Source organism: Bos taurus, chromosome 21 (genome assembly GCF_002263795.3).
Source record: "Bos taurus isolate L1 Dominette 01449 registration number 42190680 breed Hereford chromosome 21, ARS-UCD2.0, whole genome shotgun sequence".
NCBI lineage: Eukaryota > Metazoa > Chordata > Mammalia > Artiodactyla > Bovidae > Bos > Bos taurus.
In genome coordinates, this window is record NC_037348.1 from 65157680 (window position 1) to 65181529 (window position 23850).

At 49.5% G+C, this 23850-nt stretch overlaps 2 protein-coding genes and 1 non-coding gene across 4 annotated transcripts in view; 2 read left to right on the forward strand and 1 right to left on the reverse strand.

Moving 5' to 3' along the window:
* LOC112443193 (WAS/WASL-interacting protein family member 1) lies at window positions 1–10476 on the reverse strand. The gene is made up of 2 exons (XM_059879233.1): window positions 9669–10476; window positions 1–3801 (listed from the first exon to the last, which is right to left on the reverse strand). The coding sequence occupies exons 1-2, from the start codon at window positions 10474–10476 to the stop codon at window positions 3764–3766; spliced, it is 846 nt and encodes a 281-aa protein (XP_059735216.1). The 3' UTR covers window positions 1–3763.
* YY1 (YY1 transcription factor) overlaps window positions 10382–23850 on the forward strand; it is a 25120-nt gene continuing 11651 nt past the window's right edge. The window contains 1 exon segment of one of the 2 annotated variants that reach the window (NM_001098081.1): window positions 10382–11156. In NM_001098081.1, coding sequence (NP_001091550.1) covers window positions 10475–11156 — 682 coding nt within the window. In that variant the 5' untranslated portion in view covers window positions 10382–10474. 2 annotated transcript variants of the gene reach the window in all.
* Window positions 11783–11841, forward strand: MIR12025 (microRNA mir-12025). The gene has a single exon (NR_162386.1). It is a non-coding gene; the product is annotated as a microRNA mir-12025 (primary transcript).

Genomic DNA, 23850 nt, shown 5'->3' on the forward strand with positions numbered 1-23850 from the left:
TTTCCCTTTTAGCCCAGCTAAGGAGCTGGGACTTTTTAGAAAACTTTTTATTTCGTCCTGGAGTTTGGCTGATTAACAGTGTGGTGGCAGTTTCCAGGCGTACAGCAAGGTGATTCAGTTGTACATGGCATGCAACCACTCTGCGTTCCACAGGCGGTGGGGGTGGAGGACGAAACCAGGAGGGGCAGCGCCGGGCGTTTCTGCTCCGATGGGGCCGACCGCGCGTCCTGCATCGGGCTGGCCCTGGTCCACTCCGAGGCTGGAGGCAGAAGAGAAACTGCCCCTGCCCTCAAAGGCGCAGCTTGGTGGACAAGCAGGAAGGTTAACAGGTCACTTTCACCGTGAAGACGATGATAGCAATTTGGGCGGAATGCTACCGAAATGCCCTTCCAGGGAAGGCTTCTTTGAGATGCCACCTGAGCTGCTTTGGAAGAGGAGGAATGTCAAAGGCGGTGAGAAAGGGTCTCCTGGGCAGAGAATGGCCAGCCTGAAAACAAAGGTCTGAACCACTGGAGCTGGGGGAGGCAGGAGGGGTGGAAAACAAGGCTGCGCGTTTGAAATGCCTACTGGAGGAGCGGCTCCAAACTTTGAGTTTCGACTGGAATGATGTGGTTCCACCTGCAGGTTAGGAAGCCTCCGGAGAGCCTTGGGAAAGGAGGGCTGGAGCAGGTCACGCAGCTGGTTGGCAAAGGTTTTGGTGAGACGGTGGGACGGGGCCTGCAGCACAGCAGGGATGGCGGGGAAAGAGAAAAGCTGGTGTGAGAAAGATTTAGGAGAACCTGATGGCTGACGGTGGGGGTTACGGAGCCAAGGGAGTCGAAGATGGTTTCCAGGTTTCCGTCCCGGGCAAGTGGGTGTGACGGGTGAGCGGGCAGGTGCAGGGACGGACCCCGCGGGACCCCCGAGGACAGACAGTGCATGTGGATCTAGAGCTCTGGGGAGAGCCACAGGCAGCTGAGAATCGTCAGCCGCCCGCGGCTGTCGAGACCACGAGGATGGGTGACTCAGGGGGACACGGGGCAGCAGGCAGGAGGAGGGGAAGCCAGAGGCCAGAAGGCGGACCAGGTGGATGAATGGGATGGCAGAGCCGAGGAGGGGGTCTGGGAACCTCATGAGCACGAGGATGAGAAGTGAGGTCAGAAAGGCCTCACCCGTGCGGGCTCCACCACACGTGATGATGCGGTACCTGCGGCTCAACAGATGGAGCGGAGACGGTCAGCGCAGACCTGCTCTCAGGGCTTGGCTGGGACTGCAAGGAGATGGGCAGTGACTCCTGGGGGACATGGGGTCAAGAGAGAGCCCTGTTTCTAAAGACAGGGAGAGACGTTGCCAAGGGAAGAGAGCCCAGGGCACAGGGCAGGTCCCCGGGATGGGAGGAGGGGGAGCGCAGGTGGAGACGGGAACTCGGGCTCAGCCAGGAGCAGCCATGAGGGGACCCTGGGTGTCTGAGCGAACGAACTTGGATCCCTCCAACTGCCTTGAAGCAGGGGACGCTGGCACTGGGCCACTGTGGGGAGGCGAGGGAATGGAGAGCACACAGGCAGATTTCTTATGAGCTTTGAAAAAAGTCATTTCGAGAATCCGCTGAGCAAAATGGTGGTGCGGGTGCCAGAGTGAGGACCAGGGAAAAGAAGTGTCAAGCAGCATCGAATGCTCAGGCGACGCCGGGGACCGCAAGTCATGGCAGAAATCTACACTCGTGAGTGGCGTTGCCCCCGGAAGATCCCAGCAGAAGTACAGGGTCGGAAGTGAATGGACCCACCAGGGACGTTTCACGTGCCGTAAGTAGTAAGGGAACCTGGAAAAAAAAGTGAAAGTGAAAATCGCTCAGTGGTGTCTGACTCTTTGTGACCCTACGGACTGTAGCCCACCAGGCTCCTCAGTCCATGGAGAGTACTGGAGTGGGTTGCCATTTCCTTCTCCAGGGGATCCTCCTGACCCAGGGATCGAACCCAGGTCTCCCGCTGTGCAGGCCGACGTTTTACCGTCTGAGCCAACAGGGAAGCCAAAGGAACCAGAGGATGCTGGTAACTGCTCATGGGGTTCTGGGCTGGGATGGAAAAGAGGGATTAGCAAACAGAAGGTCTGAGGCTGAAACGAAGGGGTAACAGGGAAGAGGGGGAGAGAGTTGGGAGACGAGAGGATGTTGGGAGTTTGAGATGCCAAGGGTGGCCCTGCTCCCAGGGATGACGCGGACCAGGATGTGGTGGCTGAAGAAGTGGGAGGGAAGGTGACTGGGGTTTCGGAGGCCAAGATATAAAGAGGCTGCCGTGCCTGAGACGATGCAAGGGTGGAGTGGCCTGGGTTCGAGAGAGAGAGGAGTTTAAGTGCTGAGTCTTCAGTGAGCATGGGGCAGGGTGAGCAGATGAGAGAGATGGACGTCGTGGGGCGATGGCTTCAGCCTCAGAGCCAGCGCTGCCTTGGGTAGGACTTGGTCAGACGGTCACTACGGAAAGAGGCAGGCAATCCTCAACTGCATTCTTGCCACAAGTGGGCCTCCGTTTACTCACAACAGTGCAAGGACACGCCCAGACCATTCCTCAGCGGGTAAGAGGAAGGGACGGCGGGTAAGAGGAAGGGACAGTTTAGAATATGCTCGTCCTTGCTCTGCCTGCCACCCCTTAAAGCTGTCTGTGAGTGCTAAGGAAGTTCGCTGGGAACTCTGTCCTGGGACGTGGAGGCAGGAGGCCTCCCAGGACTGCCATTTCCGAGTGCCAGCTGCTGACCGCACCACAGGCTTGCTCGAACTCATGTCCACTGAGTCGGTAATACCATCCAACCATCCCATGCTCTGTCATCACCTTCTCCTCCTGCCTTCAATCTTTCCCGGCGTCAGGGTCTTTTCCAGTGAAGCGGTTCTTCCCATCGGGCGGCCAAAGTATTGGAGCTTCACTTTCTGAATATTCAGGGTTGACGCTGAATATTGGGCTGGTTTTAGGGCTCATCCTTAGGCCCTTACGTGTGCTTCCATGCACACATAAGAATTCATTTGCTAGCCAGACTTTTCTTAAAGACATCTGCCATTATCAGTGGTTAAGTTTTGAGTCTCCCTGGAGGGATTACTGTCCATTAAAAGTAGGATAAAGCAACTCCTTTTGTGTTTTCTGTCAACCAGAACTCAGGTTTTCAACACAGGAGCTCCTTTGGGAAGTGTGTCTACGTTGGAGCCCAGCTGCTCGTGTCTTACCGTCACTTTTCCTCTTGTGACACAGAGATGCTTTGGCTGGGAAGGGTAAACCGAGGCGGGCTTGGTGGCTGCGTGGTCATGGTGGGGTCAGGAGAAGGGGGCGACAGAGGATAAGATGGCTGGATGGCATCACAGACTCAATGGACATGAGTTTAAGCAAAGATAGTGATGCACAGGGGAGCCTGGAGTGCTGCAGCCCATGGGGTCGCAAAGCGACTGAGCGACTGAACAATAACCAAAACCAGCCCAGAAGCGGAGAGATGAGTGGAAGAGGCGTGTTCACTTAGAACGAGTGGGTAGGAAGGACGTGTAACAGTCCTGGGGGCGTCAACACTTCACGCAGTTCACCTATCACCACATCTGATTCCTGTTTGTCTGAAGACTGGCATTGCTAAGCCTGGTTTACAGCCAAGGAAATGAAGAGTTCAAAGGCCACAAGCCTCGCGGAGGTGTCCTGCATGACCGCGGGCACGGTCAGGCCCTCGCCTCTTGGGGTGACTCTAGCCAGCCTCAGTACCTTTGTAGCTGGTGCGCCTTCCAAGGCCTGGAACTCCAAACCCACTTCTGCTATTAAGTTCAAGTGGAAACTCTGAATAAGGAACGGCTCATGAAAACTGGTAAAAAGAAAAAAAAAGTAGGACATGATGTCAGTAGCGAAGTACTAAGAAAAACCTCAGGCATCTCAATAGCAGTTTCGGGGGATTCATTTGGTAATTGGATGAATTTCCAAGGCAAAATTATAGCTCTCTTACACTGAGTGCTGTGAGTGCAAGCTAAGTCGCTTCACTTGGGTCTGACTCTTTGCGACCCCATGGACTGTAGCCCACCAGACTTCTCTGTCCACGGGATTCTCCAGGCAAGAATACTGGGGTGGGTTGCCATGACCTCCTCCAGGGGATCTTCCAGACCCAGGGATCCAACCGGCTTCTCTTATGTCTCCTGCACTGGCAGGCAGGTTCTTTACCACTAGCGCCACCTGGGAAGCCCCAAGTACTCCTTATGCCTTTATCACAAATATTTACAAATTTATCATCCAATTTATCTACTTCCTTTTCACTTAGAAATTAACTTTTTTTTTTTTTAAAGGCTAGTTTGAAGCCAAATGCTGTCTTGGGCACTGGGTGGTTAACTCTCAAGACCCAGGTGAAATATCCCCTCCCCAGGAAGGCCATTATCTGACCAGCTTGGGCTAAGGTCCTCTCATCCCCCGACTTTCCACTTGGTGCCAGGACGGCCAATGGACGTGAGACCAGTACTTTGAGCTCTCTAGTCATGGCCTGCCTTCCGTCTGGGCACATCTTCTCGTCTTCTGGCCTCATAGAGCAGGTGCTTGACAAACGGGGATGGACAGCTGGGCTCATCTCATCTGCTACGTCAACGCCTTTTAGCAAAGGGAGAGAGTCCTGCTCAGAAGCGGCGGCTCAGCCCACTCTCAACAAGCTCCTCCTGTTCCAGCACTGACAGGCCTCTCACACAGATGCAGGAGGGGGCTGGCTTCTTGTATTTCTACCCTGCAGTAAGCGTGCTGTGCAACAAGTGTGCCTACAGAGCTACCGCAGACTCAGACAGAACTTTCCTTCCATTCAAGCGCACGTGCCGCATTCATTTGGATGGCCAGATGGCAGAGCAACTGCAGCACAAAGTCGATTTAACTTCGACTTTGGAGGGACATACAGTGTGCCAAGTAGAGAAAAAAACGAGGCCAATTTATCACTAGAGATCTCAACCTTCCTTAGATTCACGGGCAATAACCAGATTTGTTTCCTGGACTAAACCACTTAGCCTCAGAAAAAGTCTAAGGAAGTGAAGTCCCTCAGTCGTGTCCGACTCTGCACCCCCATGGACTGTAGCCCACCAGGTTCCTCTATCCATGGGATTCTCCAGGAAAGAATACTAGAGTGGGTTGCCATTTCCTTCTCCAGGGGATCTTCCCAACCCAGGGATTGAACCTGGGTCTTCTGCATTGCAGGCGGACGCTTTAACCTCTTAGCCACCAGGAAAGCCCCAGAAAAAGTCTAAGACCTTACAAAACTCAAGAACATAAAATGTTGCATCAATGGTGCCAGCTTTATGTGAAGTCACTCAGTCGCGTCCGACTCTTTGCGACCCCATAGACTGTAGCCTACCAGGGTCCTCCATCCATGGGATTTTCCAGGCAAGAGTACTGGAGTGGGTTGCCACTTCCTTCTCCAGAGGATCTTCGAACCTGGGTCTCCCGCATTGTAGGCAGACGCTTTACCGTCTGAGCCACCAAGGAAGCCTTTATAGGTGTGTGTCAGCTTTACAGATGTGTACAATTAGGATCTATCACCACAGTTTAAGCTCCAAGTCTAATACATGCACTGATTTTGGGGGTAGGGAGGAGGGTCCCTTGAACAGGCACAGTTTCAAAGATTCCACAATCAAGAACACACTATAGGTTTGATGATTAAGAAAAACACGTATGCTACCTACGTTGTTGCTTTACTCCCTAAGTCGTGTCTGACTCTGCAACCCCATGGACTGTAGCCCACCAGGCTCCTCTGTCCATGGGATTTCCCAGGTATGAATACTAGAGTGGGTTGCCATTTCCTTCTCCAGGGGGGGGATCTTTCCAAACCCAGGGATCAAACCTGTGTCTCTTGTATTGGCAGGCGGATTCTTTACCACTGAGCCACCAGGGAAGCCCATACACACTGACAGTTTTTATTTAATTTGTACTGATTCAAACGAGGGGTGACCTACCACAGGCAAGGGAGCAGAGCAGCTCATGGTACCATCTAAGACCCTGCACACACCTTAATCTTGTCAGCAATCCACCCTTTTGCAACTTTCCAGAAGGAATCAAGACCGTTACTGTCATACCTCTGCCTGACTATACCACCTCTCCCTACTCACCAGAAAGGGGGGCACAGTTCTTGAGGTACTAGCCTACTGTGGCCCCCCTTTGTGTGGCAAAGAAATAAAGCCACTCTTTTGTTCTCCTCCAAAAACATAAAACCCCAAAACAAACAAGCTAGGACTAACTAGGTGCTTAAATACAAACTTTCACCCTGATTTTTTTCTAAATATTTCATTGGCAACTTAGTTTGGCTCTGAAACAGGGTTCGACCCCCAAGTTTACAAAGGCTCTGCGGCCTAACAAAAGGTAAACACTTAGCTCTAGCTGCAGCCCTATCACACACCTTGCAACGCGACCTTCAACAGCGCCTCTCTCAGCTGGCTTCCTTAGTGGCCAAAGGGACTGGGCCAGTGCTCAGAGCTAGTGTTCTCCACACTGTAACCTGAATATTCACTGAAGGACTGATGCTGAAGCTTCAATACTCTGGTCACCTGATGTGAAGAGCCAGTTCACTGGAAAAGACCCTGATGTTGGGAAAGACTGATGGCAGGAGGAGAAGGGGACGACAGAGGATGAGATGGTTGGACGGCATCACCGACTCAGTGGACATGAGTTTGAGCAAATTCCAGGAGATAAAGGAGGACAGGGGAGTTTGGCATGCTGCAGTTTATGGGGTCCTAAGAGGAGGACAACTTAACAACAATACTGTTACCGATGCAGAAAACCAACTCCAAAAGAACTAACATCAGACAAAACCAAAGAGCAGTTTCATAGGGCAGCCAAACTAGTTTGCGGTAAGGGAAGTTAACTGAGCATGAGTTCACTGCCTGCACTGCTGCCGATCTTTTAGAAACAGAAATTAGAATCAGTTTTGTTAGGCTCCTTATAATTAATAAATGAGAAGATACTCTGAAAAAAGAAGGAAAAGAGATATTGGTGTCTTTCAATTCGTATCCTTTATTCTTCCACCCACTCCCACCCTCTACCCTCGCCACACGTGTCCCTCCCTAACCCCCGTGGTCTTATGGCCCCACTGCAGACCCAGTGGAGGTTGTGGGAAGGGAGCCATGAGGCGTGGGGGAGGGTGGTGACATCCACAGGGCCGTGTGCCACAGTCCACACGTTTTGTGCAGGGCCATCCCGCCAAGGGACACACTCCGGGCAGGCTGCCTGTCGCCACGTCTCCTTAGCCACTAGTGAGCTCGGACTCACTTCACACACCTCTCCTGAGTCTTCCAGTCTTCTACCTTCTTATGTAGTTGCTGACATTCATTTTCACCGTGGACAGGAAGTTTCATTGGAGTTCTTAAGACACATAAAATAGTTGAGCATTTTCACACCCAAGTCCTGTCACGGTGGCTTTGTCTTCTGATGAACCAAAACCCAAACAATCATTCCACGCACAAGGCATTAAGCTGTCGACGGACCCAGCCACGGTGTCTGTCCTCACGATCCGAAGAATAGAAGCAGGCAAACATGGCTGTAAGATACCCAGTTTAATTAAGGGGCACTAGCTAGTTTTCTTGCTGCCAAAAGAACAGGACTCTGGCTCAGACGGTAAAGAATCTGCCTGCAATGCGGGAGACCTGGGTTCGAGCCCTAGGTCAGGAAGATTCCCTGGAGAAGGGCATGGCAACCCACTCCAGTATTCTTGCCTGGAGAATCCCCATGGACAGAAGGGGCCTGGTGGTCTCCAGTTCATAGGGTCGCAAAGAGCTGGACATGACTGAGCAACTAAGCACAAAGAAGTTCAGAGAGAAGGTTTACTGGTTCAGTTTACTCTGCCCAAACAGAACAAAATAAAAGCAATAAAATTAGCCCTACCTTTAGAGTCCTGTGGCTCTGGAACTGCACTTTAACCTGTCCTTTTAAATGGATTTTTCACCTTTACAGCCAATGGAAACAGGCAAGAGCAAATACAGCACCTTGTCTCTGGATGCCTAGTCATAAGCTAAAGAGCAGAAAACAAGAGTTTCCCATCAAAGAAAACTTAAGGCTTAATCCAACAGGTCACCTACTCTAGGGCAATTTTTAAGTTTTCATGCAGCAGGGGAACAGCTGGGCCCTCTCGGTGTTGTCTCCCACCTATCACCATTCCTGATAGTTAAACCCTTCCAGCCTCCTCCACTTGACTGTGAACTCTGCAGACCCATGACTCAGAAGCTAAGTGACCTAACTAGGTACTTCCCCCATTTCTGGTATCTATGGGGAAGTATCAACTACTTGCAAAGACACCCTCCCACCAATTACTAGAGAGTGGGGAAAGTGAAATCAATTAAGCCATATACAAATTCTACCACAACTGGGTTTTCACTTATGAACCATTTATGCAGAATTTATATGCTATGAAGCCAGAAATGACTTCTTTCAACAGACGTGACTTTCTCAAACTGTGTGGGTGCAACACTCCAAAAGGAATTACTCAGGATTTAAAACTCAGATGCAAAGACAGAATGATCCAATTTTTCACTCCCCACACTAACATTTTCAAGTCCATGTCATTTCAAAATAAGTGGGGACTAAATGAGACAGACAAAATCACTTTTTAATCAGAATACACAAACTTTCCTCTAAAGGTTCTTAAAAAAGACACCTGCTTGTTTTAACAAATTGGATCTAAGGTTGATGTATTACAGTTCAGAATAACCGTGGTGTTCAACTGCGAGAATACTGCTCCGAAAGACAGGGTAAAAATGAATATACATTTGAGAAATTCACACCGCAAAAGGAGTACAAAAAAGACACACTCTCTGTTTCGCGTGATTTTCTTTCTTAAAAACTAGTTTTTATTTCTATTGCTTCAAACCCAAAGTCAGGTCGACCAAAACAACGAACAAGGGCAAGACCACATCGCTGCAACATAGATAACCATTTAGGAAGGTTTAACCTGCCTTGAATTCGCGCCAGGAAAAAAAAAAAAAAAAGGAGGGGGGGACCTCTGCTGCAGGTATAAAGGAGAACTGGGCGGGAAAATTTGTGGCCTTTTCAACAAGGAGACAAATGCAAAGCCTGGCGAGCGTGAGGAGGAGCGTCTACACGGGTGAAAAAGAGGTGAAGACGGTGGTCGAGGGGAAACGACTGGCTGGAGAGCGAAGAAAGGGAAGCTGAGAAGGAAATGCTCAGAAGCCACAAGCCAAGCTACCGACCCGGCGGCCGGGACCCTGCAGCCAGTTCTAAGATCTACAGGGAAGCAGGCACCCAACGGCTAAGTCGCAGGTTTCCGCGGGTCACGAAAGGATAACGGACATCCTCCCAACGGCGGGACCGGGGGCGCGGCGCGCCGCTTCCGCCCGCCCGAGCCGCCCGGGACCCGGCAGGGCGCGCGACCGCGGAGCTCGCGGCGAGATGTGGGCCCGCGGCCGCCCGCCGGCGTTCCCCTTCGCCGCCGGCCTTTGTTCGCCTGGCCCTGCTCCCCCCTCATTCGGCCGCCGTCGCCCGCCCGGAGCCGGGTGCCAAGAGCAAACGCCACCTGACGCGAAAAACGAGGCACAGGCGCTACTCGTCAAACCAGACTTTATTGGGGGCCGCCGGGGCCGCCCCGTGCGCGCCTCCAGCTCCCCCCGCGTGGCCCGCCGGCAGGGACGCCGCGTTCGGCTCGGCCGGCCCTGCCCCGCAGGCCCCCTCCCCCGCGGCGCCGGGGGGGCCGCGCGGACGGCTCACCGGCTCCCGAGGCGGCGGCTGCGGCGGCTGCAGCGTCGACGCCCCGCTCCAAAGGGCGGCCCGGAGCCCCCCGGGGCGGCGAGCTTCGCTGCTGTTGCACCGCGGAGGGCGGGAGCCGCGCGACTAGCGGCGAAGGCGGCGGCGCGCTGACGTCACGCGCAGAGGCCAGCCAGCGCGCGCGCGCGCGCGGGGGGAGGGGAGGGGGAGCCGTCCCGGCAGCCCCCAATCCGGGAGGAACTCGGGCTGAGTGGGCGGGGCCGCCGCGGCGCACGGGCCGTTCGATTGGCCCAGGAGGAGGAGCGAGCAGGCGAGCAGGCGAGTAGGGACGAGGCGGCGGGGCGGGCCGAGGCAGCACGGAAGTCTCGCGAGGCCGAGCCTGAGCGGAGTGTGGCGGCGGCGGCGGCGGCGAGATCTGGGCTCGGGGTGAGGAGTTGGTATTTGTGTGGAAGGAGGCGGAGGCGCAGGAGGAAAAGGGGGAAGCGGAGAGCGCCGGCCCCGGAGGGCGGGAGGAGGCGCGGCCAGAGCGGGAGGCCGAGGCGCGGCGCGGCGGGGCGCCGGGGCGAGCAGCGGCCGAGCGAGCGCGGGGCGCACCGAGGCGAGGAGGCGGGGAAGCCCGCCGCCGCCGCCGCCGCGCCCGCCCCTTCCCCCCGCCGCCCGCCCCCTCTCCCCCCCGCCCGCCCGCCCGCCCGCCCGCCCGCCCGCCCGCCCGCCGCCTTCCTCCCTCAGCCTTCCTTCCCCACGGCCGGCCGCCTCCTCGCAGCCCCGGAGCTGAGGCCGCCGCGGCTGTGGCGGCCGAGCCCTCAGTCATGGCCTCGGGCGACACCCTCTACATCGCCACGGACGGCTCGGAGATGCCGGCCGAGATCGTGGAGCTGCACGAGATCGAGGTGGAGACCATCCCCGTGGAGACCATCGAGACCACGGTGGTGGGCGAGGAGGAGGAGGAGGAGGACGACGACGAGGACGGCGGCGGCGGCGACCACGGCGGCGGGGGCGGCCACGGGCACGCGGGCCACCACCACCACCACCACCACCATCACCACCACCACCCGCCCATGATCGCGCTGCAGCCGCTCGTCACCGACGACCCGACCCAGGTGCACCACCACCAGGAGGTGATCCTGGTGCAGACGCGCGAGGAGGTGGTGGGCGGCGACGACTCGGACGGGCTGCGCGCCGAGGACGGCTTCGAGGACCAGATCCTCATCCCGGTGCCCGCGCCGGCCGGCGGCGACGACGACTACATCGAGCAGACGCTGGTCACCGTGGCGGCGGCCGGCAAGAGCGGCGGCGGCGGCGGCGGCTCGTCGTCGTCGGGCGGCGGCCGCGTCAAGAAGGGCGGCGGCAAGAAGAGCGGCAAGAAGGGCTACCTCGGCGGCGGGGCCGGGGCGGCGGGCGGCGCGGACGCGGGCAACAAGAAGTGGGAGCAGAAGCAGGTGCAGATCAAGACCCTGGAGGGCGAGTTCTCGGTCACCATGTGGTCCTCAGGTGAGCGCCGGCGCGTGCCGGCCCCGGGGATGTTTTTGTTTTGAAGGGAAGCCATGTTTTATGTGTGTGATGGGCGCCGCCATCTTCTTCGCGGGGCAAGTATGGCGGCCCCAAAAGATGGCGGGGGCGGCGGGCGGCGGCGCGGCGAAGATGGCGGCGGCGGCGCGGCGCCGCCCGCTAGGCCGCAATGGCGTAGTTTCCCCGGGCGGGGCGGCCGCGCGGCGCGGGGCGGGGCGCGCGGGGCGGGGCGCGCACGGCCAACGGCCGGCCCGGGGCCCGTTGTCCGCGTCGCCCGCCCGCCCGCGAGGCCCCCGGGGGCGGCGGGAGGGCGTTGGCGGTGCGGCGCGGCCTGGCCCTCGCGCCCGGCCCGGGCCGCCCTCGCCGCCGTTCCCGGGCCTTCCTCTGGGGGGCGCCGCGGGCCCGGCTCCGCCCCCCGCTCCTGCGCGGAGCCGCCGCGGCTCCCGGGAGGCGCGCGCCGCGGCCCTACGCTCGCCCTGCGGCCGCGCGGCGCTGCCTCGGCTCGCCTCCCGTCGCCTCGCGGGGCGGGACTTGGGCGGCACGTCGGGCTCGCGTGTGCGGGCTCGGCGGCGGCGGGGCCGCTGTCACCGCGCGGCGGTGGCGCCTTCGCCTCTGCTTCCCCCGCGGCGCCTAGGGAGGGAGGGGTCGCGGGGTTTTGCAGAGGACTGAATCCTTCGCACTTGAGGGAGTTGCGTTTTCTTAAGTTATTTGGCTCTGCACGCTTGCCATTAAATTGGTAAAATCGAATATTTAAGTTTTCACGTGTCTTGATAGAAAACTTGCAGTGAAAAGAAGGGGTTCTAGAAAAGGGTCTTTTCTGCTCTTCAACACTGCTGTGAACGAGGACCAGGAAAAATATCTAGGGCAGAAAAGACTTGTCTGCATGTATAAATCTGTATTGATTCTACTTTTTTTTTTGATTCTACTTTGTAATTGGTGTTTTCCTGTCCTTATCTTATTACTTTGTCCACAGGCCATCTTGTTAAATTTCGGTTGAAGTAGTAAATAGGTTGAGAATAGTCCTGCCGTAACGAGTTAACCTAGTGCGTGGATAGTTAAAGTGGTAGAACCCTTTTCACCGCAGTTGCTCCCACTCTGTTTAATGTATATTCTCAGAATTGGATGAAGCCTCGAAATCTGAACGTTGCGTGTTTAGGGTTGTTAAAATTCACGAGAACGAGTGAAATAGGCAGAAAGACTGGGTTGAAGCAGGTCTGGTTGTATCTGCTGTGAAAGCTCCAGGTTTCTGTGGATCTGTGACTCAGGACCGCCGGTGGAGCGGAGGTGCCCTCAAAAGTGTGACAGCAAAAAAAAAAAAAAGTGTGACAGCACTTCTCACAGCGCTGCTGCTCTGGGTTTTGAGGGCCTTGTGGAGCTCTCAGTAGCTTGAGTTTCGCAGGAGCTGTATATTTAAATGAGACGTATCTTAGTACTTAAGAGGCTATGCGAAGATACCTTCGGTGTACTTTCTGGTAGTGCAGAATGGTTGCACAGTGGTCATGTAGGAACTAGAAGCCATGCTTTTCCGTTATTAATAGTAGTGGATTATGGGAGGCTGTGCTGGTTACTGATGAATTTGCGGAATTCAGAGCTTCTCCCGGTGGCTCAGCTGGTAAAGAGACCCAGGCTCGATCCCTGGGTGGGTAAGATTCCCCTGGAGAAGGAAATGGCAATCCACCCAAGTATTCTTGGGGAAAACCCCAAGGACAGAAGAGCCTGGCAGGCTACAGTCTATGGGGTCGCAAAGAGTTGGACATGATTCAGTTACGTTTTAAACCACCACTTGGTGAATTCAGGATATCATTAGGTATTTAGGTAAAGATGCATTAACCACATGAAGCTGTATTTTCTTTTTCTCACAGTATGGTCACGTTGGCTTTAAGTAATTTAGCAAACCAGGATATTTTACGTATTCTGCATTTGATCTTACCAAATTGCTGACCCACTTCTCCATACCCGGAACGAATGCTTGATAATGTAGACTTTACTGGAAGTGCTATGTATCAAGTTAGCTTAAAAGTCATTACTTCCTCTGCAAGTGATTGCTCCAGGCTTGTACAGTTTTAGGGATATTTTAAAGTCCCCTTCTTTAAAGAGTTAGTTGTTTGGCCTGTTGCAGTACTCTGCATAAAGGTGGTTATAAACATTTGATGGCAGTAACATAGAACTGCTTGTTTTCTCTGCCATGTTTTGTGGTAAACTGTGCCCCTTCCTTGTCCTTGTGGTTTGGAATCATTACCGAAGAGAAGTGAAATAGTTTGTGATTAACTCTACATGTCCCAGGTTTAAATTCAGCGTTTGGTTTCATCTTCAGAAATGAAATAGGATAACTGATAACAGATGAAGAAATCAAAGCGGGTTAATTGTTAGGCTTAATTTCTGTGAGTTGACTGGTAGGCATTATGCACAGTGCTTTCGTGTACTTGATTACATCTGATCCTAGGCAAGAGAATTTTTAAAATAGTCCCTTGGTCTAAGCTCAAGTTTAGTTAACCTAAAGTTCTTTTAAAAAATCAAAATACACATAGGGTATATCAGGACTCTTTAATTGGTAGCACCTCTTGGTGGAAAAAAAGTAATGAGAAACAAAGCACTTGGACTTGGGCTGCTCTTGCTTGTTGCCATCTTCATTTAAACTTCCCACAGAGTAACTGAACTGTGCGGTTGCATCTTTTGGATGGAATGGCAGAGGGAATTCTAGTATTCCTGTAGGAGAGTAGTTTTAGCTCTGAAAGGGTCCCTAGAGATATGCTTTTATTTTTCCCCCTCTTCTTTTTTAATTAATTGACATCACATGTGCCTGGTCCAGTGGCTTTTTACTTTGTTCACCAGGTTGTGGAATCATCACCACTGTCTAATCCTAGAACATTTTTATCACCCCAGAAAAACTGGCTATTACTTCCCTCCCCACCCCCCCAACCATTAATCTGCTTTTCCCCTGGATTTGCCTGTTCTGGATGTTTCATTTACATGAAATCATACACTATATTGCCTTTGTGTCTGGCTTAGTCTGTTTTCAAGATTCTTCCAAGATGTAGAATGTACTTCGTTACTTTTTACAGCTGAATACTATGCCACAGAAGGTGCCTTATTTTTGCAGATGAGAAAATTAAGGTCTAGTTAAGACTGAACGTGTTTTAGCATTTAATCACAGTTTAACTGTGTTTTGAATATCTGCAGTCCTTTGCTTAAGGCCCATATTTGTTCTTGCGTCTTTCCTAGCGTATAATTAATGAACATTTAATTATTGTTAAATTTAAGGCATGGTATTATGTATTTTTCCCCCTAGATGTTCATCACAATAGTTTAGGAGGGACATCTTATCTTGTAGAAAATACTAAAAAATAAACCACTTAACAAAATCACTGGGTTGAGTAGGAAAGCTGATAGTAAAATCTGTGTATTTAAAACATTTAGTTTTGAGAGGAACTAAAAAGGCTTTTGAATCTTGAGGTTTCAGGTAGTTAGAATATGTGACCTTCACTCAAGGCTGTAAGTATTTTAATTATCTTCTGTTAGACAGAATATAGAAGTGCTTTGTGCTAGACTGAGTAAAATATCTAAGACCAGAAAACCACTGATATTAAAAGCAGCAAATTGAAAGAGAGTCAAAAAGTATTAAATTTTTTCTCACTTTTATATATTCAGAAAGTTCAAGTTTGCCAAAAATTACTAGTCCTGACAATCCACTATTTTTCCTTTTTTAACATGCTGTTTATCATTAAGGAAAGAAGCTGTAAATGCAAACTCCCACGGAGCCAAGCCCAGAGAACCCTCCAAAGCAATCGTGTCACCCCCATGACCTACATAGGACAGCCTGACTCATAGATCCTGCTTCCTGACCTGTGGCTCTGGAACCCTGGCTTACTTAGAAGCCTCTGTCTCCTGTTTATTAACCTCCCTCCCACCCCTAGTCAACAGCTGTCTCCTCCAGTAGGAAAAGAAAAATCTGAATCAGAAAGGTCAGTACTCCTGACCTACCTAAAACTAACATTTCAGGCTTTGGGGAGAGAATAAAGAATAATTTTTTTTAAATATGCTATACTCCTGGGTGAATATTTACAAAAAGGCTTTCTATTTATTTTGAAGTGTCCTTTAGTAAGATCAATTTGTTTTAAGGTTGAGAAACTTAGGGCTCATAACAGGTTTTTAGTAAAAGCAGTTATTAAGAATGAACATTTCTCAAGATCTACGTTTGGTGACCAGTTTATAAACTGCCCTTACTACTTCCATAGGAAGAGGGTAAAAGTGAAAACTTTTTGTAATTTTTAAATTTTACTAGTGAGTTGTATTCTACAGTATTAAGCATTCGCTGTACTCAATATTTTCAAAATTTGGCATCTGAAACACCACGTGGATGTTGAAAAAAACAAGTATTTCTTTACTGTTGGCAGATGGTTAGGAAGATGCAGGGAGATCTTGGGAGCTGTTGACTAGACTGTGTGAACTTGTGCCTGTTTATGGTGAACAGGTCGGGAGAGGAGCTGTTTCTTAGTCTTAAGGGTCTTGTGTTAGTAGGTCCCATTGTGTTTAACCAAGTGATTAATTATCAATAACAGCAAGCCCAGTGGTTTTTGAGAATCTTGTTAGCAGGAGCATCAAATTTCCCTTCAGAGGGCAGTGACCAGAGACCTGACCTTGGCGTGTCTCAGCTTCCGCCCTTGGGGTCTTTGTAAAATGCCCTGGTAGGGTAGGAGGACCCCTGAAGGCATTTTTCATTTCCTTTACAGCAAAGACATTCTACTTTATGAATTCCTTTGTGAGAAAAGGAAGCAATGTACTCAATTTCTTAAAGCAAAACGACCCAATTTTAACATGACACGGTGAGATAATAGGAACTCTGTAGGGCAAATTCTTGTTAACTATTCAGTTACTTTAGTCTTACACTGTGGTTTCAGATAGGATTAAACAATAAGCTAATGTAAATGGTTGTGAGGGACTCTTCTTTATTGTGTAAATTATTCCCCTTGAGTGTAAGAGCTGAGGGGCTGGGAGAGAGGCATTGTTTTGTGGAAGCTGTTGTGTGGTGGACCCTGTCTCCTCTTCTGGGAGAGTCACAAACACCAGGTAGAATTTTAGTGCCTCACAGAGCGGCGTCACACACTCTTCAGACACTCCACAGGGTTACAGTTCTCAGCTCAGCCCTCTTCTTTCCCCTTTCTTCTCGCTTCTAAGCATCACCAAAAAATTGGAGAGACACTGCTGCCACAACTCCAAATTGACAGTTGGTTTTGAATTTTGCATTTTTTCAGTATCTCACTTGTAATTTGTAGTATTACATGTGATTCTTAGACTGAATACATTTTTATAGACTTGACAAGGACCAAATACAGACTATGGATTTCACTTCTGGGGATCTGATTGGGTCACACATTATTCCTTTCTGAATTTGATTTCTAAGATTTAAATTATATGAATTCACTCCCTTGCCTAAAAATTCTCCAAACACAACAGGTGTGGATATACTTAATGCCACTGAACTGTAAATTTAAAAATGATTTTTAGACTGGTAAACTTAACATTTTATTTCTACACACACATCCCAGAGACACATTATTGCATTCAGTAAAATCCAGACTTCTCATATCCTGCCAGGCCACACATGATTTGGCCCCTGCTTTCCTTCCAGACTTCCTTCTTATCCCTCTGCTCCATTATGCTCCACCCTTCCCAAGTTTCTTGAACTTGTTGCTTTGCACTTGTTCTCTGGAAGCAGCACCTCTGCATCCAGTGCTCTGATCCCAGATGTCCATAAGTCTCAGCTCTAAGAGGCCTGCCCTTTCATCCTTTCAAGTTAGCACTTATAACTCTTATCTCGTAACCCTGTTTGATTTTCTTTGTAGCACTGTCTGAAATTGCTTGCGTTTATCTTTTAACTTGCTGCCTGTCTACTTTCTGTAGAGTGGTAAGTCTTGGGGAAACCCTGCAGGTGGTCCAGGGCACAGGGAGGAGTCTCCGTGAAGAACTGAATGAGTGCTTGCAGATTGCGCTCTCAGGCTGAATCCTGGCCTGGAATCCACAGTGCCACTCTGATCTTATTCCTGCTTTAAGAAAAGGAGTAGTTAAGGGTGAGGCGAGAGTAAAGAACCATTTATTAAAGCCATTGGAGAAGGAAATGGCAACCCACTCCAGTATTCTTGCCTGGAAAATCCCATGGACGGAGAGCCTAGCAGGCTACAGTGCATGGGGTCGCAAAGAGTCAGAAAAAGCATGGACGTTAATCAGTTCTAGGTTGACATCCTGGATCTGTCACTTAACTGTGCTTTGAATACATTGCTTTCCATTTCTTTTTTTTTTTCCCCGGCCATGCAGTGCTGCAGCATGTGGGGTCTTTGTCCCCCCACCAGGAATCGAACCTGTGCTCTGGTAGTGGCAGGGCCAGAGTCTTCACCACTGGACCACCAGGGAAGTCCTACTGCTGCTGCTAAGTCACTTCAGTCGTGTCCGACTCTGTGCGACCCCATAGACGGCAGCCCACCAGGCTCCCCCTGGGATTCTCCAGGCAAGAACACAGGAGTGGGTTGCCATTTCCTTCTCCGATGCATGAAAGTGAAGTCGCTCAGTTGTGTCCGACTCCTAGCGACCCCATGGACCGCAGCCCACCAGGCTCCCCCGTCCCTGGGATTCTCCAGGCGAGAGCACTGGAGCGGGTGCCATCGTCTTCTCCAAGGGAAGTCCTACCACTTCACATTTCTGAGGCTTGATTTCTGTGACCAAAAACAAGAGTTTAATATAAAGGTTTTGTTTGAATTAATATAACAGTTACTGACATGAAATAGGTACTCAGTAAATGATAACGTCCCTATTTGAGACCTCTGTTAGTGGAGAAATGTGGAAAACAGCCTGTGTCTGAGTTTTGCTTGTTGCTTAGCAGTGAATCTCAGTTGTTTAGCTCTGCTCCATTTTGGAGCTTCCCAGGTGGTGCTGGTGGTAGAGAACCTACCTGCCAGTGCAGGAGACGCAGGTTCGATCCCTGGGTTTGAAAGATCCCCTGGAAGAGGGCATGGCAACCCACTCCAGTATTCTTGCCTGGAGAATTCCCATGGATGGAAGTGCCTGCCAGGCTTCAGTTGATAGGGTCATAAAGAGTCAGACATGACTGAAGCGCCTTAGCGTGACACACATGTACATTTTGGTGAAGTTTGGGTTGGTGGCAGTGGTGAGTAAATAATGGCCAAAAGTTACCTGGAATGGTCAAACCAAAGTTCATGGCCTAAGATGGAAGGTGTGGAGAAACAAAATCCAGCCCAGCTGACCCACAAATAAATAAGTAGAGAAATAGGTAAATATATGAAATGGATGAGAACAGAAAATCAGGATCACAGAAAAAAAGGAAATGTTAGTGTCAACCTTAATGAGCTTCCTTGCAATCAAGATAAAAAGGAAACCATACTGCTGACAGCTGATCCCAAGACAGGATAGACTTCTAGGGGAATCAGGCTTTTCTTAGTGAAGACTGAGTTCTAAAATCAACTGTTTTCTCCATGAAGGGAGCCATGAGTGATGGCAGTGCAGCGATTCCAGCTGGTACAGTGTCAGAGTTCACGTAATGTCTTTGAACGGCCAGAAGACTTACATTTAAGCAATGTAATTGAAGGTGATTCTTTACTTGCTTATTCAGCATTCTTTAAAAACGATTGAGCATGAGACCTACTCTTCCCCTTAGGCCCAAGAGGGGGGGCAAAGGGGAATAAAGGTTTGTTTTTTTTGGAATAAAGGTACACACCTCTTTTCCAGACACACTGGTTGCCATTTAACGTGTTACCTTGTTTTAGCAGAAGCCTGGCGTGCTGCAGTCCGTGGGGTCGCGAAGAGTCAGACACAGCTTGGCGACTGAACAACGTAAGATAGGTGGGCTGCCTTTTGATAAATGAAGGAAGCCAGACACGGGGCAGCGGTAGGAATGAGAGGCATCTTGAAGGAGATCTTGACGTGGGCTTTGCAAAGCCCAGATCGGGCATGAGAGGTGGGCAAGAGAAGAGAGGAAAGTTGTGTTGTCAGACATTGAGTAACACTGCGAGCAAAGCAGCTTGGTTGAAGTGTGGAGAGCACGTGAAGCTCCACCTCTGATGCTGTTTTCTGGGCCTGCGGCATGGTTTAGCTCCGTAGGCCTTTTTTTTTGACTAAATGTTTTGAGTCTGTCTCTCTAGGCTGGGAGTGGCTATCGCTTTGGTAACTTAGAAAGTAAAGATGTCTTTAACGTGTGAAAGAAGAGCTGTTTCTGCTGAAATAACACAGTGTGCCACCCTGTTCATGGATGGTATTGGCTAGAGTCTGCTCTTGCACACCTTCCATCTCATGCCATTTAGCTCTGGTCTTGCTGTTGTAGATGGTTTGCCTCTGGCTGGAGTATAAGTGAGTACAAGAGTCATCTAATGCACAGTTTTGTCTGGAAGTTCCCAATACAGCACTTCCCCTACCACCTTACTTCTTTGAATCGGTGACTTGTTTTCTCAGCTGTTGTCCAAACAAGAATACTGAGACTTGGTTTCCATTTTAATTTACAGTGTTGTGTTAGGTTCAGGTGTATAGAAACTAATTTGATGACACTTCTAGTGTGGATTAATCCTATCTCCTAAAACAATGAGATAATTAACTGGGTGCTGCCTCAAGGAAGACTCCAGGGAAGAATAAATATATACAATTTTTAAAGCAGATTTCGATACTTCACTCCATGAACAGGCTTTGCTTAGATTCATGTTTCAGAGCTGATCAGTTAACATCTTCTTCCGCCTCTATACAGTGAATCTATTTCAGCAGTGATTATGAAATGGAAGGAGTAATAATGGCCACTGCAAACAGTGAAATTGTTTGAATACATACATAACAGTAAAACATGTTTAAATAAAACTGTACAAAAAAACCCTGAGTTAATACTTGTATTTTGGAGTTTTTTTCTTGTTCTTTTTCGTTCCCTTTTACTTACACTTTTTGAAGAGGGAAGGTTACGTACATGTGGTTTGTAAATGCAGCTTTTCTCTTTTGAGAGCATCATAAATTTCTGTTAGGCAAAAGCTTCTGAAGACTTTATTTGCAAAAATCAGATACAACGGCCAAACCATAGCAAACATTGACATAATGTGATGTCTTGCTGTGGTATGTGTCCAGTTCTTGCTGTAAATGAGGCATACGCTGCCTTTGATTTCTTCCGGCAGTAGGTCTAGCGTCTTTGTCGTTTTTCTAGCAGTCTTCTTTGAAATGTGGCTTTCTTCCTGTGTGAATAGTTGCTTTTCTTAACTGTTGTTAAATAGTTAACAATTGTCTGTTTTATGGTTTCTGTGCACTGGCCTTCAAGGAGTTCTCTAACTTCTATGAAATACACTGTTAGGGAATTCTCTAACTTCTATGAAATACACTGTTTGTTACGGAATAAGTAAGACATACAAATTTATAAACATTCATTGTGAAATCGTACAGTAACCATAGCGATTATTTAGAACTTAGACCAACAGAAGTTTGTTTTTGTGGAGTTTTTAAAGACCTATTAATAAATGTCATTTTTGGTAGTAAATCCCATCGATTCCTTGATTTCCAATGATTCCAGAAATCATTCCTTGTTTCAAAGAGGAAAATTCCACTATAGTATAATCTCATATTCTGAGTGAAATCCCATCATAAAGACCAGAGATCAGCAGACTTTTTCTGTAAAGGGGTAGATATGTAGTAGTTTAGGTTTTGTAGGTCCAGATGCAGCTGAACAACTCCATGTGTTCATGTAGCCAGGAAAGCAGCATAGACAGTATATTCACAAATGAGCATAGCTGTGTTTACAATAAAACTGTATTTCTAAAATAGATGGCGTATGTGCACAACCTCATTCATAGCAGCATTGTTCACACGAGCCAAGAGGTGGAAACAACGCAAGTGCCCATCAGTAGATGAATGGATAGGCTAAAGGTCATCTTGTGTCGTATAGGAATATTATTCACCTGTGAAAAGGAAGGAAATTTTGGTATTTGCTGCCACACAGTGGACCTTGAAAACATGCTTAGTGAGGCAAGCCAGGTATAGATAGACAATATATGATTCCACTTACAAAAGTTATCTGGAGTAGGCAAATTCATGAAATCAGAAAGTAGACTAGAGGTTACCACTGACTGAGGGGAAGAGGGGTTGTTGTTTAATGAGTAGCAAGTGTCTGTTGGGGATGATGAAGTTTTGGAAATAGATGGTAATAGTTATACATGGACTTCCTGGTGGCTCAGATGGTAAAGAATCTGCCTGCAATGCAGGAGACTCGGATTTGATCCCTGGGTTGGGAAGATGCCCTGGAGATACAGTGCAACCCACTCCAGTATTCTTACCTGGAGAATTCCATGGACAGAGGAGCCGGCGGGCTGCAGTCCATGGGGTCACAAAGAGTCAGACGTGACTGAGTGGCTAAAGTTCAAGCTCAGTGGTTACACAACATTATGAATATACTTGACGCTGCTCAGTTGTGAAGTTACGGATGATTCAAAATGATAAGTAATGTGTTTTACCAAACTAGACATAAAAATCTTGTCAGCCTCTACTTTAGGTTTATTTTATGCATATTTTGTATTCTGATTCTTAATTATCTGTTCTCTGGGTGCCCTATGTTGACTGTTGGAACCGATAACTGCTCTGATCTAATATTTCCTCACTGGACTTCAGTGTCACCCCAGAATTCATGTGTTGAAGCCCCAGTCCCTGATACAGTGTTATTAGGAGTTTAGGCCTTTAGAAAGTTACTAGGTTTGAGAGTGAAGCCTTCATTGAATGGGTTAGTGCTCTTTCAAGAAGAGACAGAAGTTACGTAACGGAATGAGACGTGTATGTGAAGATACAACAAGGAGACATCTGGTGGTGAACGACGAAGATGGGACTGAATGAGCTGGCACCTTGACCTCCAGGAATGTGAGGAGCCCGTGTCTTTTTAAGCAGCCCAGTCTGGAGCGTTCCTGAAACCTTTCTTTATTGTTCATGGCTGCATTGGGCCTTAGTTGCAGCCCATGGGGCCTCTGGTTGTAACGCGTGGCCTCTCTAGTTACGGTACATGGACTTGCGCAGTTGCGGCGAGGGCTTAGCTGCCCCATGGCCTGTGGGATCTTAGCTCTCCGACCAGGGGTTGAACTCGTGTCCCCTGCATTGCCAGTTAGATTCTCAACCAGTGGACCACCAGAGAAGTCCCTAGGGTATTTTTGTTACAGCAGCCTAAACTGAGACAACTACCCTCACCAGAATACGAGTCCCATGAGGGCAGAGACTTGGCTTTGTTTGTGCTGCCGAGAACAGTGCCAGGACTGTTCATATGTGTTGCACTAACACAAGGAATGCTTGAGCTTGTGATTCTATTATGCCAAGCATCCAGCCGTCGTTCTGCCCCGGCACTCTTCCATAATCCTTATCAGTGGCTCTCTCAGAGCAGCAGTGATTCTCAACCTTGTCATCTTTCTTGTATGAAAAAGATACAAACAAGAGTGTTTCTTCATGAGAAGAAAAATAGCTTCAGTGGGAGGGGGGGAAGTAGCCTCTCTATACACCAGTTCATTCTGGTACCAGTAGAAGGTTGATGTCCCAGTATCTGTGCCTCAGTTGGAGAGATGAGGGTATAGGAATTACCACAGCCCTGAGGAGAGAAATGAAAGAATCTGGTTGGTGTGGAGTCCCAGCTTTGTAGCTGGTGATCAGTAACTACATTTCCTGCCCTTAATACAGCCAGCTGCTTTTTCTTAGGCCTCTTCCTATGTAATGGGGCAACCCAGGATACACGGTCTGGTTCTTTCTCGTTCCAAACAAGAGGTGGCCGAGTTTAACAGCTCAGCGCTGGGATCTTAGGCTTCGTGAGTTCAGCCTGTCACTTAGTGGCTGGTTAACCCTGAGCAAGTCACCTAGCTCTCTGTGCCTCAGGTCTCTCTTCTGTAAAATGAACTTGCTAATTTGCCCACTACATAGGGTAATATATGCAGTGATTAAAATCGTGCTTTCTTGTAAACATTCAATAAAATGTCAGCTGCTGTGATGTTCTGTGGTTCCTTGTAATGACTTTGTAACGTTCCTTGTAACGTAATGGAGAACCACTCAGAGTTTGAAACTGTTGTCTCCTGTGTTTTTCGTTGTGAAACAGTTCCATGGAGAAGCACGAGCTCTCAGTGGGCGCTGAGAGTTGGACACTTTCTGCTTTAGTCACCGAAGTAGGAGGAGGCTGGGATTTTGCCCTCCGGGTGCTTCACTCTAATTTGAGAGACAAGGCCAACAAAAGTTCAAAACAGCATGATTTAGAGTTTGTCAGTGTTACTATTCATAAATAATCCAGGAGTTCAAGGTGAGAATCTTGAGGCTGGAGTGATAGAATCAACCGGCCCTGAGAGAATTTGACCCAAGGAGGAATAAAAGACTAGATGACTAGATGCGGTAAAGTGGGATCAGACAGCAGAGGACCTGGACTGATAAACAGGACTTGGTGTTTGGAATCTAGGAGACTGATGGTGGGAGTCAGTCTTCCTTTTTTTTTTTTTTTTTTTAACCTGTTGGATGCGGTGGTGGTAAGATGCATGAGTGGAGTTACGCTACATTCTTTGAACACATTTGAGAACCAGCATTCCCTGGTGGCTCAGGCAGCAAGGAATCTGCCTCCAGTGTGGGAGACCTGGGTTTGATCCCTGGGTTGGGCAGATCCTCTGGAGAAGGGAATAGCAACCATTCCAGTATTCTT

What these genes read in the sequence shown, in the direction of transcription:
- LOC112443193 (XM_059879233.1), bottom strand. Translation starts at nt 10,476, where the DNA reads ATGACTGAGGGCTCGGCCGCCACAGCCGCGGCGGCCTCAGCTCCGGGG. An exon ending in AGCCGCCGCCTCGGGAGCCG is followed by an intron (nt 3,802 to 9,668) that starts GTGAGCCGTCCG and finishes TCTTTTTACCAG; the next exon opens with TTTTCATGAGCCGTTCCTTA.